Consider the following 16,440-nt stretch of genomic DNA (forward strand, 5'->3'; position numbering starts at 1 on the left):
AAGGCAAATAGGCACTGGCCGAAAACTGCCGACGCTTGTTCATCAAGCAGATAGTACGAAGGTGTACCACTGACATCTTGAAATAACACCCTTAAGTTCCCTGAGGGGAAGGATGGAGCATGAAGACGAGGTCATGGCACGGAAGGCCTCAAGCAACGATACCGTTACAACATTAGACGGGAAGGAGGATTGCTGAAATTCATGGTCATAAGGACTACTATGCCGTGCCCGTATTACGGTTACATGTTACAAAAGAGTACTAAACACAAGTACAAGGATAATACTGCAGCCGAATGGCAGTGACTTGGGAGTCATGCCGTGACTGGTTCATCCTACATATAAGTACAGGCACTGAAAGATTGCCAGATGTCTTTCTCTGTCATTGTACTTACCCAAATACGTTTGATAAAGCACTATTCATTCATCACAGCACTACTCTTCTCATCCGGGATGGTAGAGCGCGTTTAGTAAACATGCACACTATACAGGTACAATACATTGCGAAGTGGGTAATCACAGCTGTATACATAGTGTTCATGTGACGGAGAGGGTCACAAGGTACAGGAGTCCCATATCCTTCACAGTCCACGGTGGTCCGTTAGCAGGATTCCAGTGATGAGCTGCAAGTAAAGCTATAACAAACACGAAGTTAAGCAGTCATCTGTTGATACATGATGGCCTTGCATTGCAGGCATTAACATTATGACCACCTACCCATCCCTTTCTGGTCCGGGATCAATACCGGTCTTCATTAGCATCCGACAAAATATTGCAAATAAAAGGCAGTATGCAACAGAGAAGTCAATCCAGGTCTTTCATTAGCATCCGGCAAATCTTGCAAATAACATGCAGAATGCAACAGAGAAGCAGGGACCAAGCAAGGACATGCGGCCCCTCTTGTAGAGATTGTCAGCTAATGCCAAACAGCCTAAATTCAAACAGCGGGATTCACAAGAGGTGGAGGGCCCTGAGCCAGGTACATATTAAGCGGGCGCCCTGAGTCAGGGAATTATGGGTTATGCAGGTCCCAAGGTGGCGAGAGCAATGTTGTGGTATCCAGTCCCGTGTGAGTGGGACCTACCATTCGGCCTTGGCAAGGACACAAATTTTATGGCTGGGTTGCCCGGGTATGAGATGGGGCCAGCTGAGGCGCAGGATCGACTAATGTTTGGCAGCGCAGGGGGGACCTCCCAACATCCTCATCATCCACTTGGGCGGGAATGTTCTGGTGACAATGGGGAGAAGAGCATTGCTAGAGGCAATGCAGAGGGCACAATTGCTATAACGAACAAATTGGGTGCCACTGAACTAATATGGTCGGAGTTCGTTCCACGGAGGGCTTGGAAGGGAGCGCGGCAGCTGTTGTCCTGGAGCAGGGCAGGAAGAGGGTAAACAGGGCCATGCAGAAATTCATGGAAAGGAGAGGCCTGGGGTTCATCAGACATGCATTGATTCAGGAAAGGACTGTGGGTTATTACGAAAAGGACGGGGTGCACTTGTCTGGGCTGGGCATGGATGTCTTCCTCTTGGACTTGGAAGAGTGCTTAACAGCAGCAGGGTGCCAGTGATCTGGCTGACAGGTAACAATGCAGCGAGGCACAGAAGATACGGCAGAGTAAGATACAAGTGATGAAAACAGTACAAAAAGTATAAGGTGGTGGGGGGGCTCTGTCATCGACGGGGGCCTCCTCCAGAGCTGTGGCGGAGTACAGGGCGATCTGGAGGCAGATGGACAGTAAGGGTACCTCTGCGGCAGAAGGACACAAGCAATACCTCTGCCTGGCACAGTAGGGGTGCCCGAGCCAAGAACCTGGAGCCGAGGGGGTTCCAGCGAACAGCGTCGGCGCCCCGTTAGTCCTTCGGGCGGTCGGGGGGCCTGAACCGACCGGGGGTGTGCCTCATCGCTCCGCCCTGACAGGGGGGGCGGGAGTGAACAAAAGAAAGTAAAAAGGGACTGCACCGTCAGAGCATCGACTCGCCGTGCAAGAATGGCTCATTAGGCATGCGGGACAGCGAGGGGCTGCCGTATTGGATCGCCCGTAAGATGACCCACCTTATTTCCACTTGTTGTGCAAAATAAAGCCTGCACCACGGTTTTCCCACTAAATTGTTTCATGGTTTTCTTGGTATGTGAGTTGAAGGTGCGCAGAAGGGAGTGAGCGCTGGGAGTGTGGGCACTATGCCGCTGGCCGCGCGACGCGAAGGGGAGCTAAGCGAAGACAGCATCTTAGTCCCACATTCCGCGCGCACGCCAGCACTGATCCGCCCCTTTCCGCGCTCAGCCTATGGACGCAGGCCTCAGGTGGGGGGCGGCCCTGAAGGAGTTCAAAACCAGCGCGGCAGCGAGGCTCGGCCTTTCCTGCCGTCGCTCCGGGCTGCTCTGCGCTTCTCCCGCCCTGACCCAAACCCAGCGGCAGAGCGGCAGGCAGGCGTGTTGGAACTGTTAATGGTCTGATTTTGTGTTGCAGGCGGAGTCACAGGGCGATCTGGAGGCAGATGGACAGTAAGGGTACCTCTGCGGCAGAAGGACACAAGCAATACCTCTGCCTGGCACAGTAGGGGTGCCCGAGCCAAGAACCTGGAGCCGAGGGGGTTCCAGCGAACAGCGTCGGCGCCCCGTTAGTCCTTCGGGCGGTCGGGGGGCCTGAACCGACCGGGGGTGTGCCTCATCGCTCCGCCCTGACAGGGGGGGCGGGAGTGAACAAAAGAAAGTAAAAAGGGACTGCACCGTCAGAGCATCGACTCGCCGTGCAAGAATGGCTCATTAGGCATGCGGGACAGCGAGGGGCTGCCGTATTGGATCGCCCGTAAGATGACCCACCTTATTTCCACTTGTTGTGCAAAATAAAGCCTGCACCACGGTTTTCCCACTAAATTGTTTCATGGTTTTCTTGGTATGTGAGTTGAAGGTGCGCAGAAGGGAGTGAGCGCTGGGAGTGTGGGCACTATGATTTTCAAGGTCTTGCGTCACCATCACTTGGTCCTCATAAGGAAAGCTGCCAGAGACATTCCTTCGCTTCTGGTAAATGGTTCCAAAATATTTATCCATCAAGACTTTGCTAAGGAAACGGTTGCTATTCGCAAGGAATTTTCCTCTCTTCGTCCACAATTGAGAAGCCTTGGTTTTAAGTATGGTCTATTTGATCCGTCTACAATGCGAGTTTGGAAAGATACCTTCTCAAAATCTTTTCATCGTCCTGAAGATTTAAGACTTTTTCTGGACCAACAAGCTTCGTCATCAATGGATACTCAAGCTCCTATTACCTGAAGGCATTTAATTTGAGCACTCCTGGCGCTTCTTCTTTCTTCATGGGCTCCAACGGTTTCTGGCCATGCTTGTGGAACGGGTGTGCGTCTCTGTGTCCTTATTTATATGCCCTGTTTGTAGCTTTTTCCTCCTTTTCTGTTTCTTCCTTTTGTGTCTTTCCTTACCTTTTCTGGCTTTCTACGTAGAGTTACTTATCTTCCATGGCTGTTCTCCCTCTTCTCTTCCTTTAACTCCTTTCTTCCTCTTCATTTTACCTCTTCATGGCTGCTACTCATGATGTTAAAATTGTTTCTCTTAATGTTAAAGGTCTGCGACATCCAGTTAAAAGAACAAAAATTTTAGACTACTTGGGTGCTTCTAAAGCTGACATATGTTTTCTTCAAGAAACACATGTTGATGACAACATTTTACAATATATGAAGAAAAAGTGGGTGGGCAATATTGTCTCGTCGCCTGCCCTTGGTAAGAAAAATGGGGTTGCGATTTTCTTTGCAAAGAGATTGCACTGTCAAATTATTAGTAAATTTACAGATACAGAAGGTAGATTTATTGTTGTTAAAGTTAAAATTCATGACTCCACCTTCTTTTTCCTTAATATATATGGCCCCACGGCCGATGACCCATCGTTTTGGTCTAACTTATCTACAGAAGTTCTAAAGTTGGGACAAGTTCCTTTGAATGTTGGAGGGGATTTTAATGTGATCATTGATCCGCTACTTGATAGACTTTCTACTACCAAGTTTAGACCCCCTAAAGTTTTTCATGCTTTTAAATCTTTCCTTAGTACAACCAAACTGGCTGACATATGGAGACTGCACTTTCCCACTGAAAAATGGTTTTCTTTTTTCTCTAATCCCCATAATTCTCATTCAAGGATTGATTATTTTTTGATTTCACCTTCCCTACTTCAGTCAGCTACAAATCCTGTTATAGGTACTATAGACATTTCAGACCATGCTTTAATTTCATTTGTCTTAAATATCTCTTCTACTTTTACTAAGCAAAATAGGTGGCGTATGAACTCGAGCATTGTCCTTACTGACAAGCATAAACCTAAATTATTGCAGGCTATACAAGACTATTTTCTGTTCAACCCTGAAGATACCACATCAATTGTCACCAGATGGGATGCATTTAAGGCCTACATTAGAGGTACCACTATTTCTATTATGGCTCATGAGAACAAACAATTTAACGCTAACATTAAGCATTTGGAAAAGCAAATTGCTAAAATTGAGCGTTTGTTTATCTCTTCTAATGACCTTCAGTACAAACTTACACTTCAAAAACTCCGCTATGAATTTAATGCCATCCTTAGTCAGAGAGCAGGAGTCCAACTTACAAAATCCAATGCTAAATTTCGTTTTAATACCAATAGATTTGGAAAGCTCCTTGCTAACTACTTACGGATTAAAAGAGATAAGACTCAGATTACCTCAATACGAGGATCTCAAGGCCAAGTGGCTATTTCCCATAACGATATTGTACAAGAATTTTTACGTTTTTATTCTACCCTTTATAGTAAACCTGACACCTGCCCTGAATCTTTAATTGATTCTTTTTTAAATAAGTGCAATTTACCCCATATTTCTTTGTCAGATAGAACAGGTCTAGATTCACCAATTACTTCTGAGGAAATTTTGCTTGCCATCAAGTCACTTCCCAAGAATAAATCCCCAGGTCCGGATGGTATCCCAGCAGAATTTTACAAAGAATTTCAATCTCATCTCCTCCCTTATTTGAATACCCTTTTCTCTCATTTTGGCTCCTCTGGTACTATCTTGGGCTCTTTTACAGACACCTTAATCATTGTTCTGCCCAAGCCTGATAAAGATCCTACCTTGGTATCTAATTATCGCCCCATCTCCCTAATAAACCAGGATTGTAAGCTTTATGCGAAAATCCCTGCTACCAGATTAGCTCCTGTCCTCCATTCCATTATTCACCCAGATCAATCTGGTTTCATGAAAAATAGATATTCTGCTAATAATACTAGAACTCTACTACACATTATTGAACAAAGTTCTCACCTTACTTCTCCTGCGGGAGTGATGGCCTTAGATGCAGAAAAAGCATTTGACAAGATTCACTGGCAATTTTTATTTAAAACTTTATTGTCCTTTGATTTTGGTGCCCCTTTTATTCGTATGATTTCTGCGTTATATTTTGCCCCTACTGCTCGTTTGTTTATTAATGGTCAAATTTCTAGTCAATTTCCTCTCTTTAGAGGTACTAGGCAAGGTTGTCCCCTTTCTCCACTGTTAGTTCTCTTAGGTATTGAACCTTTTCTTAATTATATTCGCCTTTGTGATGACATTCAGGGTATTGTGATCAATGATGTTACTGTTAAAACTTTAGCTTATGCAGATGCTGTTTTATTATTTATTAATAACCCTCTTTCTTCTGTTCCTTCCCTATTAGACATTATTGCTCAATACTCTATGGTTTCAGGTTACAAATTGAATGTAAGCAAGACTGAATGTTTTCCTTTGAATATGTTTTGTACATCGGAGACACAGATATTCTTTGGCAATCAACTAAAATTAAGTACTTGGGTATTCTATTTGCGTCATCGTTGCCAGCTACATTGAAACTTAACTCTGATTTCATAATTGACTACATTAAAAACAAAACGTCCAAGTGGTCTGCCCTTTATCTCACTTGGTGGGTAAGAATGGAAGCTATAAAAATGAATATAGCGCCTAAAGTCTTTTACTCTTTAGCTATGATCCCCACCCAATTTCCTCTCAGATTTTATAAAACTGTTGACACTCTCTTATCTAAATTCCTTTGGTCTAACAAAGTTCCCCGTATTGCTTACAAGAAGTTAAAAACTCCTAAGTCCCAGGCTGGTTTTTCCCTTCCAGACTTTCACCTTTACCATAAAGCTTTTATCTTAAAACAGAGTGCCCTTTGGTTTAATACTTCGCATATGGTAAAACCTCCCATTTGGTTGGATATCGAAGCATCCATTGTGCGGCCCTTTTCTTTACCCTCCTTGTTGTCGATGTCTTCCACAGCGAAGGTTGTTCATCTTTCCTCTATCATTAAGTGCTCCAGATTGATAATTAATGATTTAGATTCTAATTTTGAATTACCCCTACTCTCCACAGTTCACTTGTCTTTATGGCACAGTGCACTACTTAAACTGAACAGAAACATTTCCTTCTGGTCCTCTTGGATTTCAAGAGGGATTTTATATCTTAAAGATGTATTTAATGGTAAAACTTTTCTCTTTCCCCAATGAAACCCGCCTGTCCGTATTACTGAACCCCCCGTCCCTTCCCTCACTCCCCCTCCTTTCCTGGCCCTCTGACAGGTTGGGGTAGGGTTCTTAGCGCTGGGATACCCCCGGGTGACTACGCGCTCTACAACATTTTTTAATAATAATAATATTTGATCATTTCCGCTTGTAATTTCCTTCCTCTTTTTTGTATTGTACTTTTTCATTTTGTCTTAAAACTTAATAAAATCTTTCTGAACACAAAAAAGAAACAACATTGTTAGAAATGGGGTTGTTGGTTGACTGTATTATGAGTTCTAGTCAAGCAGCAACCACAAGCCTAGTCAGGGTAAAAAGTAGGCAAACCCTAAATTAATCTGTGCCCACCCTCTGAGCTTGGCACAAAGCACAATGGCTTAATTTTAGAGGCAACGGGTAAAGGATTTGTGCAACAATTCAAACAGTGAAGCAGTGAAAACACCACACAAAATATTCTACACCAGGTTAGAGAAATAGAGCCTGATTTAATAAATAAAACAAGACCAAAACAGCAAAAATCCAATTGGTTGAACTGGAGATATTGAATTTCCAAGTTTTAAAAGAAAACTCGGTCTTGATGAGGCGCGGTCCAATCCACGCATCAACGGTGATGCGTCGATACTGCTCGGGGATGTGTCGCTCAGCTGAGGAGATGTGTCGGTTCCACTCTGGGATGCATCACTCGGCAGAGAAGATGTGACTGTTCCACTGCCTAGCACCTTAGGCTCACTTCCAAGGGTCCAGCACTGGTGTGGCACTGTTTGGCAGGGCAGACTCACAGATGGTTGAGTCTAGGTGAAGGGGTTGGAAGTCTTTTATGTCCCTGAGACTTCAGGTCAGGAGGTCAGCCAGCTAACCCTTGGAGTCACTCTGGATTCTGGGGTCCAATGATGCAGGTCCAGTCCTTCTCATTCAGGAGAGAGGGCAGGGGGCAGCAGGTCAGCACACCAAAGCAGGAGTCAGACAAAGTAGAAATCCAGCAGAGTGGCAGTCCTTCAGCAGCACAACACTCCTTCTTCCTGGCATCCACAGGTTCAGAAGTGCACTGAAGTAGTGGTGTCTGAGGTCCAGTACTGATGCCCAATGTTGTCTTTGAAGTGGGGGACACTTCTAAGACAGGCCTTTGAAGTGCACCGAGGTCCTCCGTACTTGCCCTGGCTCAAGACTCACTACAGGAGGTATGCAGCCCTTTGTGTGGGAACAGGACACAGCCTATGCAAGTGTAAGTGAGGCTGAGTCAGCTCCTCCCTCGCATCCTGCCAGGATGGCCCCTCAAGTCACATATAAGCTCCCAGTGTTTGTGGCTGCATAGGTGGGAGACACAAAGCCCAGCTGCCACCCACCCCAGACATGTGATCAGAGAAAGGCAACAGGCACCAAATGGCTAAAGTAAGAAAATACTCCTTTCTAATAGTTCAATACCTAAACTGGGGAATGGACCCTTAATTAGTCAATAAAAGTAGGCCACTACAAATACTACCAAAATACCAAGACGCCAATGCTGACTCTGAAACTATGAACTTCAACTTTACTTAATAACTTTTTAAAGAGCCTTTTTAATTTCTTTTTTGTTGCAATTATTTAAACAAAAAAATCATAAACACAATATACCTTGAAATACACAAAACATATAATGTAACCATCTCCACATTACATCACATTTTTACCCACCCACACAACACAAAGCAATAAAAAAAAAATCATTACAAAACAACAGAGTGCTAAACAGGCTCAGTGCCAGTGCTGAGCCTTTAACATGTCTGTGTGATTGGCTTATACCTAATTGGCACAAGCTAACTTACTGATAAACACCTATTATATGGTACCAGTGGTACCCAGGGCCTGTAAGTTAAAGTTTCCCAACTGGGACTGCAGCACTCATTGTTCTTCCCGAGGATGACAAGGTAAAACATGGCTCCCAGTCTGCCACTGCAGACCGGAAGGCCAATTTAAAACTACTATCTCAACTTTGCCATTTTAATCAATGGTAGAGAGACCAAACTCCCTTTCTAATATGTTTAGGTCACCCCTACAGTAGGCCTATTGAGTCCTATTGCAGAGTGCAGCATATAAGAAACGTAGAATATGTGTTTAACCAGTAATTGTTGTTTTTACTGGGAGAGAGACTGGATGCCTGAATGGCAAGTACACAGTTACACACTGAACACCTCAGCTGTGCTAACTTCTGAATGGGACTACCAAAGTTGATACTTCAAGGTATCAAACAACTCGTTACATTAAGCCCGACTTGGAGCTAAAGTCGGAATTAATGTAACTGGTTGTCACATGCAGCTTTTAGAAAGTTGCCACTCATTTGCCAAGTTCTCAAGTGGCCATTTGCTAAGGCTGGTCACGAGACAGTCTTCTGCCCACCTGAGCAGATGTGTCAGTGATTCCCAGGGCAGATAACATCAGAGACCTGCCACTGGAGGCGGTGTTACACACTCTTGGCAGGCAGCCACACCCTGTGTTGGTCCGAAAAGCACATTTCAAAGGGATACTTTTTTGTTTGGGTGGGCAGTTTGGCGTTGGGGACAGAGAAGGGGAAACGCGGGCCAAACAGCTTTTTCTATGGGTTTGTAACCCACAGGTAGCCACACCTCTGCGTTGGGCAACCAAGCTTCACACACCAAGAGAGGGGTCAGAACATCTTGGGAGTGGGCAGAATAGAGCACTCTGAGATAGCTAGATGCCAGACATCACATGAAGTCTTTATCAGGCGGGAGGGAGCCTAGTAGCCCATTGGCAATCTCTCTTGGGGCCACTTTCTAGGAATAAAATGGCCTCCCTGGCACCAAGAACTCAAATCTCGCTTCCCTGGAAGAAGCAGCCCGAAGCAGGACTGCCCTGCTGACACTGGAACTGGCAAAAAAGAAGCTGCACCACAGTTGGACTGCACCTACTGCTCCTTGGGCTAGCATGGGAAAGGACTGTGTCTGTTGGGTCCAACTCATTGAGAAGTCGTCCTGCGAACCCAGCCAGAAGCAGAGACTCCAAGAGTCAGTTGACTGATTTCCTGTTAAAAGCGCAGGGCCACAAAAGCTGAAGGAATACTACTGGGGAGAGCTGGTGGCCCAGATCATCAGATTGCTACTCCTCACCACTTTGCAGGCTAAGAGACCAAGACCCAATACTCAAAAGTTGCACCTGATTCTGCTGGGCCATGGAGAGTTGTCAGAGTGCAGCCTGGTTGCCCAGAAAGAGAGTAACTGTCCAAAGAAGGAAACCACTGTAGCCGGATGGGGAACAAGCCTTTACAACGCGGGCTGAGCCATGTGTGTCATTTCCCCACAAGCATAGCCATGCTTGCCATACTTGCCTGGTTAAGGCAGATAGCGGTCTGGTGTTCAGATGGACGGGGAGAAGAAGCAGAATCATCGGAACAGGAAGCTCCAGATACGGACAGGTAAGTGGAGCTTGACCAGGTTTTTTGGGGGGGGTGTAATTTTCTAGGGATGGGGTGGTTTTATGGGGCTCATGGCGGGGTAGGTTTTTGAAGGGGGCAGGGTTTTTTAACTCAGGGTGGGGGAGGGGGAGGGGTAGTTTTAAGGGCTGGGTTTGGCGTGAGTTTTTAGGGGTGGGGTCGGTTTTAGGGCTCAGGGCGGGGGTAGGAGTAGTTTTTGGAAGGGGCAGTGTTTTAGGTCTCAAGGTGGGGCAGGGGTCGGGTAGTTTTAAGGGCTGGGGCTGGGTTTGGGGGGAGTTTTTAACGAGTGGGGTGTTTAGGGCTCAGGGCAGGGGGGTCTGGGTAGTTTATTTAATGGGTGGGGGCAGGGTTTTAGGTCTTAGGGCAGAGGAAGGAGGAAGGGGTACTTTTAAGGACAGTGCGGATTAATTTTAGGGCTCAGGGTGGGGGGGCTGGTGTCAGGGTAGTTTTTGGTGGGGCGCAGGGTTTTAGGAATGCATGCCTCTGTCAAGAAACGGCCAAGCAATGGTAGCCCTATGGTGACTGGACTTAATCTGCTGACCCGAAAGGACTCAGAGGACGTCGACCCGTGAGGCCAGAACACCTCACGAGGACTGTGGAACGAGGAGTCCTGCTTCCGTGCCGGTCCGCCTGAGATCATAATCAGGCTTTTAGTCACCAGCGCCTCAGAGGCCTGCTGTGCAGTTTCCCACAAATGTTCAGAGCTACATCCTTGTTGGCTCCACCTCCTTCTCCGAAATACTTCTTCGGCTTTCGTGCCTCAATCACATTGATCAATCCTTTTCAAATATGTAATGAAGGAGATATTAATTTCCATGTATCAAATTATCGAAATGTGAAAAAGGTGTTAAAAGAAGCCTGCACTTCGCAAACCTCGCCGTGAAGTGTTCTTACTTTGCATTGATATATTTATTATTTTAATGTGGCACAACACTTAATAGACTGTAGCTGTCATTTAATTCCTTGTCCATTCCCAGCTACACCCCGAATGTCTGTCCATTTTTTTCTGATTTAGGAATATGTATAAGGCAATTCCCAACTACGATGTCCTACCAAGATACACATGCAAGAACCACCCCTTTTAAATATCTTCCATGCCCACCAATGTCTTCGTCACATCTGAGATAAAAAATACTCTCATGTTACATCATCAGCTTTGAACACCAGGGGCCTCATTTATGAGGCTGTGCGTCACTTTTACGCCGCTGGTGCGTCACTTTTTGTGACGCACCAGAGGCGTAAAAAATGCGCCTTGTTGCACCATATTTACAAAGTGACGCATCTAGGTAGATGCGTCACTTTGTAAACCCCTGCGCCACATTATACCTGCGCCAGGTATAATGTATGCAAGGGGGGTGTATTGACGCAAGGAAGGGTCGTAGAAGTGACGCAGTGGAATCTATAAGATTTCACTGCGCCACTTCTAGGACTCAAATGCATCAAAATCTTACGACTGCCTCACAGCAGGCTTAAGACTGACGCAGGCCCTTTCACATGGGGCTTGCCCCATGTGAAAGGACACATTGCTGGAGTTGCGTCACTTTTGTGACACACTCCAGCAACTCGTCACTTTTGCGCCTACAGATACGTCAGAAATACTGACGTATCTGTAACTCCTTGTGACATGATGCGTCATACTGTAAATATGACTCATCATTGGTGTCGCAAGGAGGGCAGAATGAAAAGTGACGCATCGCTGTTTTCACTCAGAGATGCATCACTTTTCACAAATGAGGCCCCTGGTTTACATTGTTGTAGCTCTTCATCACCAGGCTCGACACACATACATTTGTATATCTTTAGCACACTTTCGATTTTTGGATCAATTCTAGTTGCACCATTTCCCTGTCACCGTGGTTGGCTAAGTTGTGTTTTTTAGCTTCTTGATTTAGCCTTTTTTCTGTACACTCTTTCCCATAAATGTGAGGGAAGCTCACACTACCATGCTTCACGTGCCCTGCCTATTTAACATCATGCGTGCGGCGCCGATTCTCCCCCGGTGCTGGACATTCCAGAACAGGGTGTGGTCGTGACGGACCCATTCCATCATCAGCACAGCTCAATCGTGACTGATGACGGAATGGTTCCGTCACAAGCATCGAAGGGGTTAAGGAAGTATGAAATGCTGTTACACTTGTCCTACCTGTTTGATGTATTTGTAAATCTTGAGGAAGCATTTCTACTACAAAAAATGGAAAACTCTGGGTTGTGCCAAATTTTAATTGCATTTGTTTTTCTGAGTCCATAGACCTAATATTGAATGTGAACGCCTTCCATTGAAGCCTATAGCATCATCACTGTAAAGAAACTCTAAGATACTTTGTCAAAAAGTTATCCAGAACGTTTTAATAATTAGTCCAAACTCTATGTAAAGTTATCCATGTTGATTAGGAAAAGTTTTTTAAGCAAATCTAACTTTTTTTAAAACGGCGATGTAAATGTATAACCAAAGTTATGTTTATTTGTCTAAATGTTTACAGATTCTAAACAACAGTCTTAACAATGTAAAATGTCCTCTCTAACTTTCTAACTTTAAAATAAGTTTGTGTTTGCTTTCCATAATCTACTGTTATTTATTATGACAACATTTTAAAACGTGAAGAATGTGGAAAAAATATTCCTTATTTTGTGTCATTTAACTATCAAATAACATTTCAGAGATATGCATTGCTTTTAAAAAAAAAGCTCCAACTTTAAAATAGTTATGTAACTAAATCATGAGTCTTAACTAAAGTTGAGAATGTTTTTGTAATGATAACACACAAGTAACTATTTAAATAGCTGGAATTGTAGTTATGTAGTAATTGCTAGCACACACACTATTCCTAACTTTTAACAAACAAATCTAAAATTATTAGCCCTGGTGAATAGCATTTATAAAACAGGAGGGACTGCTTGGGAAAAAGCAATAACAACTGAAATACTTCAAAAAACAAGTGCAACATTTAGAAAAAATAAATTTATATTTATAATTCACTTCTCTACAGTGTTTATATCCAAAGGGAATAGTTCAATGCATCTCTCTTTCCATTCTGTAGAGATAGTTTTTTGTAAATGTTTACAATAATCTATCACTACCGTGAGTCTTCTCTTTCTCCTGTACTGCACACATCTCTATAATATCTCCCTTCTTGCTCTGTTGTATGCTGCTCTCATACCATTCTCCATCCATCTGAGCCCACTGCTGTGGAAATACCCATTCATTATAGACGAGATCTTCAATACTCTACTACTAATGGTTGCCAATTTAAGGTTTTCTCAATACCATGTTTTAATGTGGTAAAATATTGATATGATACCATTGTGGTAGGTTGGTTAGCTCTGAGATGGCATACTTTGATGGGATAATAATTGAGGTGGACGGGGAGAGCTTGACATGTAGCTGGCTTTGTCTTAAGCCTCTTGGCCTTTTCTCAGCCCAAGTATACGTTTTACTCCAATTGGCCCATCAAAGATATTAACTGATACACACCTGAGTGTGCCACAGTCACTTACGTCTGTCAAATGCTGGCATCTGACATATAACTGACCCTGCCCATGTCCAAATGACTCCTTAGAGGATTCATCTAGATTAAATTGACTGTGCCTCTATCCATATCGGCCTTTCAAAGGCACTGACTTTACTTGTAACTGACTCCTCCCCAGCACTTGCAAATGCAGGGACTTAACAACTGACTGTCTGTCCCAGTTGTATCTGCCATGTATACAAATGAATCTGCCCCATCAACCTTTCAAAGGCATAAGCTTGAGACCTGCCAAGTGGCTGACTCTGCCTCAGCAACCCATATTACCGGTACTTCAGTCCTCCCGATGACTCTGCTTTTGCACAGTATCTTCTCCGTTCGCTCATAGCACAGAAGGCGCAGGGCTTGCGCTCCATCCAGCTCCAACTCCAACTCCTGCATTGGAAAAAGCCATTATTTAGAGACCACAGCCCTGATAATGTCACTGATTCATCAACAAGGAGTGAGCACATCATTAATGATCAGACATCCTTCCTTCAGTGAGTGACCATTAAATTAAAGATACGTAATAAAACATGCAACAAATAGCTACCATTCCTACTAACAACTGGTTCCTACTTCATCTATGATAAATCACCACCCCACAGAGGGGACGAGGTCAGCAGCAGACACAAGCCCACTACATTCAAGACTAGAATGCCACTAAAATGAAATACTAGCATCCCATCAAGATCAACTTAGGATCATTTGAAGATGCATCTCCAACAACCCATCAGGAGTAAATTCTAGCATTGTCTGAAAATCCAATTTTAGCGCCCTTCAAAGATAGAAATCTAGCATCCTACGACGATATGAATCTAGCTCCTCGTGAAAATACAACTCTAGTAAAGCACGATGGTCCAAATGAAGATCCATGAAAGAATCTCATGATGATCAACTAGAGCATCCCAGATCATCCAGCTGTAGCCTCCTGCAAAGATCTGAATCTAACATCTACTGAATATCAGTGCATAGTCTAACATAGAAATCCAACTCTAGCATTCCATAAAGCTCAAAATCCACCAGTGCATGAAGATACAACTTTAACATCATCGGAAAATCAATGTCTACTATCAGTTGAGGGCACTACTCTAACATCCAATGTAGTTAAAACTCTATTATTTATTGAAAATGCCATTCTAGAGTCCCACGATGATACAACTAAGTATCATCCAATGATAGAACCCTAAAATCATGTGAGGATCCAACTCTAGAATCCCATGTGATACAACTTAACAACCCAGTAAATCAACTCAACTCAACTCAACCAACACACAACTCTAGCCTCGTATGAGAATTCAAATTCAAGATTCCAAGAAGACCCAATTTAGCATCATATGACGACATCATTCTTGCAGCTCATAAACATGCATCTCTTACATGCCATGAAGATAATATTTAGCATTGGTTGGAGATACAAATATAACATGATATAAAGACATAACTCCAAAAATATGTGCAAATATTTAACAGCAGAGTAAACCTCTGTCAAGTTAGTAACCCAGAGTAGATGGTTATCTATCCTCAAATATCTCAGGTTCCAAGCTGAGACATCTGCAAATAGTAACCCTTGTTTGACCTTTGGAGGTCAAAAGCCTTTATCATGTTTTAATTTTACATTATCTTATCGGGTGACACTCACCTCCTCCCAGTCAGTGACTGTTTCAGAAGAGAAGTCACTGCTCTCTGATTTCTTCTCAAAATATCCATATGTATCTGACTCGAGAGAGATGTAATGAGCTTGAGAAAATAACCAAAAGGAAGACAGTGAGAATCTGAGCACATGATACCATCCCATCAAAGGCTCTATGCCATCTACATTTTTATGCTCCTGCACCAATTCTACTTCAACATTGATACAAGTTAGTACACCTACCCCATCCTCTACAGCCAGTGCACCTCCCCATTCTCCACAGTCACAATTTCTGGAAAATCGTTGAGACCAACACTGCTGCGCTGCACATCATGTGTACTTGTTATGTCCTCTCCTCCGAGTACCTATTTATTCAGGTCTTGGATGTAGTTCATATACATGGGCCGTCACATTCACTTAAGAGTGCCAGTGTTTGGATAAAGTTAATAGGCAACTTCTCAGGAAAGTCACCAGGTGTTGTTGTTGGATGTATGACATTACAACGCATGCTTTTACCACGCATGCCTTTACAACGCAGTTTTTACAACGCATGCCTTTACAACGCATAGCGCTTAGGGGTGCTGGATAGTGAATAGTTTAATTTACTATTCCAACTCCAGTCCCCGTGGATAGTAGGGAAGGTGTTGGATAGTAAATTAAATCTATTCCCTATCCTAGAGCACCCCCCAGCGCTATGCGTTGTAATAACATGCGTTGTAATAGTTGCGTCGTAAAGGCACTGCGTGGTAAAAGTTGCGTTGTAAAGGATGATCCCTGTTGTTGTTGCACTTGCTGAAAATGGTACAGCATGGACCGTCGAAGTGCTGCCCTTCTAAGAACAGACACATGCATAAGAGGTGCCGCAAGTTAAACAGTTGTTCTCTGTTTAAATTGGCGTGCCTTCATTATTTTCTTGGGAACACTTGTTGACCTTGTTGTTCCAACATTCAGATAGTCCTCCTCCATTGATCTGGCACAAAACCTGGACGCACTAGGGATGTTTTTGTAACCACAGTTCCATTTTCACTTCTAGAATATAGAAATGCTTTTTCAACAGAAGTGCCACAGGACCACCCTTTGATGGCTGCAGGAGTGTGGCAGAGGAGTGAGGTATACGCATTACCACCAAAGACTTTCCTTCACGCCTTACGTTGTAGGCCTCTGTGTCCCATGACTGGAAGTGATAGATCTCCTGTTGATTCATAAGTGCCACATGTCTTTCTGTGAGCAGTCACAATTCTTTCTCACCCTAGATGTGGACTTACCTTCAAGATATAACCCAAATACCAACTGGCCATTGAGCATGGATGATTTCAGCATATGGTATTAACACAGAGTAACAACACTTCT

At 44.0% G+C, this 16,440-nt stretch overlaps 1 protein-coding gene across 1 annotated transcript in view; it reads right to left on the reverse strand.

The window, feature by feature from the left end:
- LOC144768868 (active breakpoint cluster region-related protein-like) overlaps nucleotides 1–16,440 on the reverse strand; it is a 276,177-nt gene that overhangs the window by 103,619 nt on the left and 156,118 nt on the right. The window contains exons 15-16 of the mRNA XM_078652876.1: nucleotides 15,100–15,197; nucleotides 13,746–13,853 (exon numbers count right to left, since the gene is read on the reverse strand). Of these exons, the coding sequence (XP_078509002.1) occupies nucleotides 13,746–13,853; nucleotides 15,100–15,197 (206 nt within the window). The remainder of the gene's footprint in view (nucleotides 1–13,745; nucleotides 13,854–15,099; nucleotides 15,198–16,440) is intronic.

This window comes from Lissotriton helveticus, chromosome 7 (genome assembly GCF_964261635.1).
Source record: "Lissotriton helveticus chromosome 7, aLisHel1.1, whole genome shotgun sequence".
NCBI classification, from domain to species: Eukaryota; Metazoa; Chordata; class Amphibia; order Caudata; family Salamandridae; genus Lissotriton; species Lissotriton helveticus.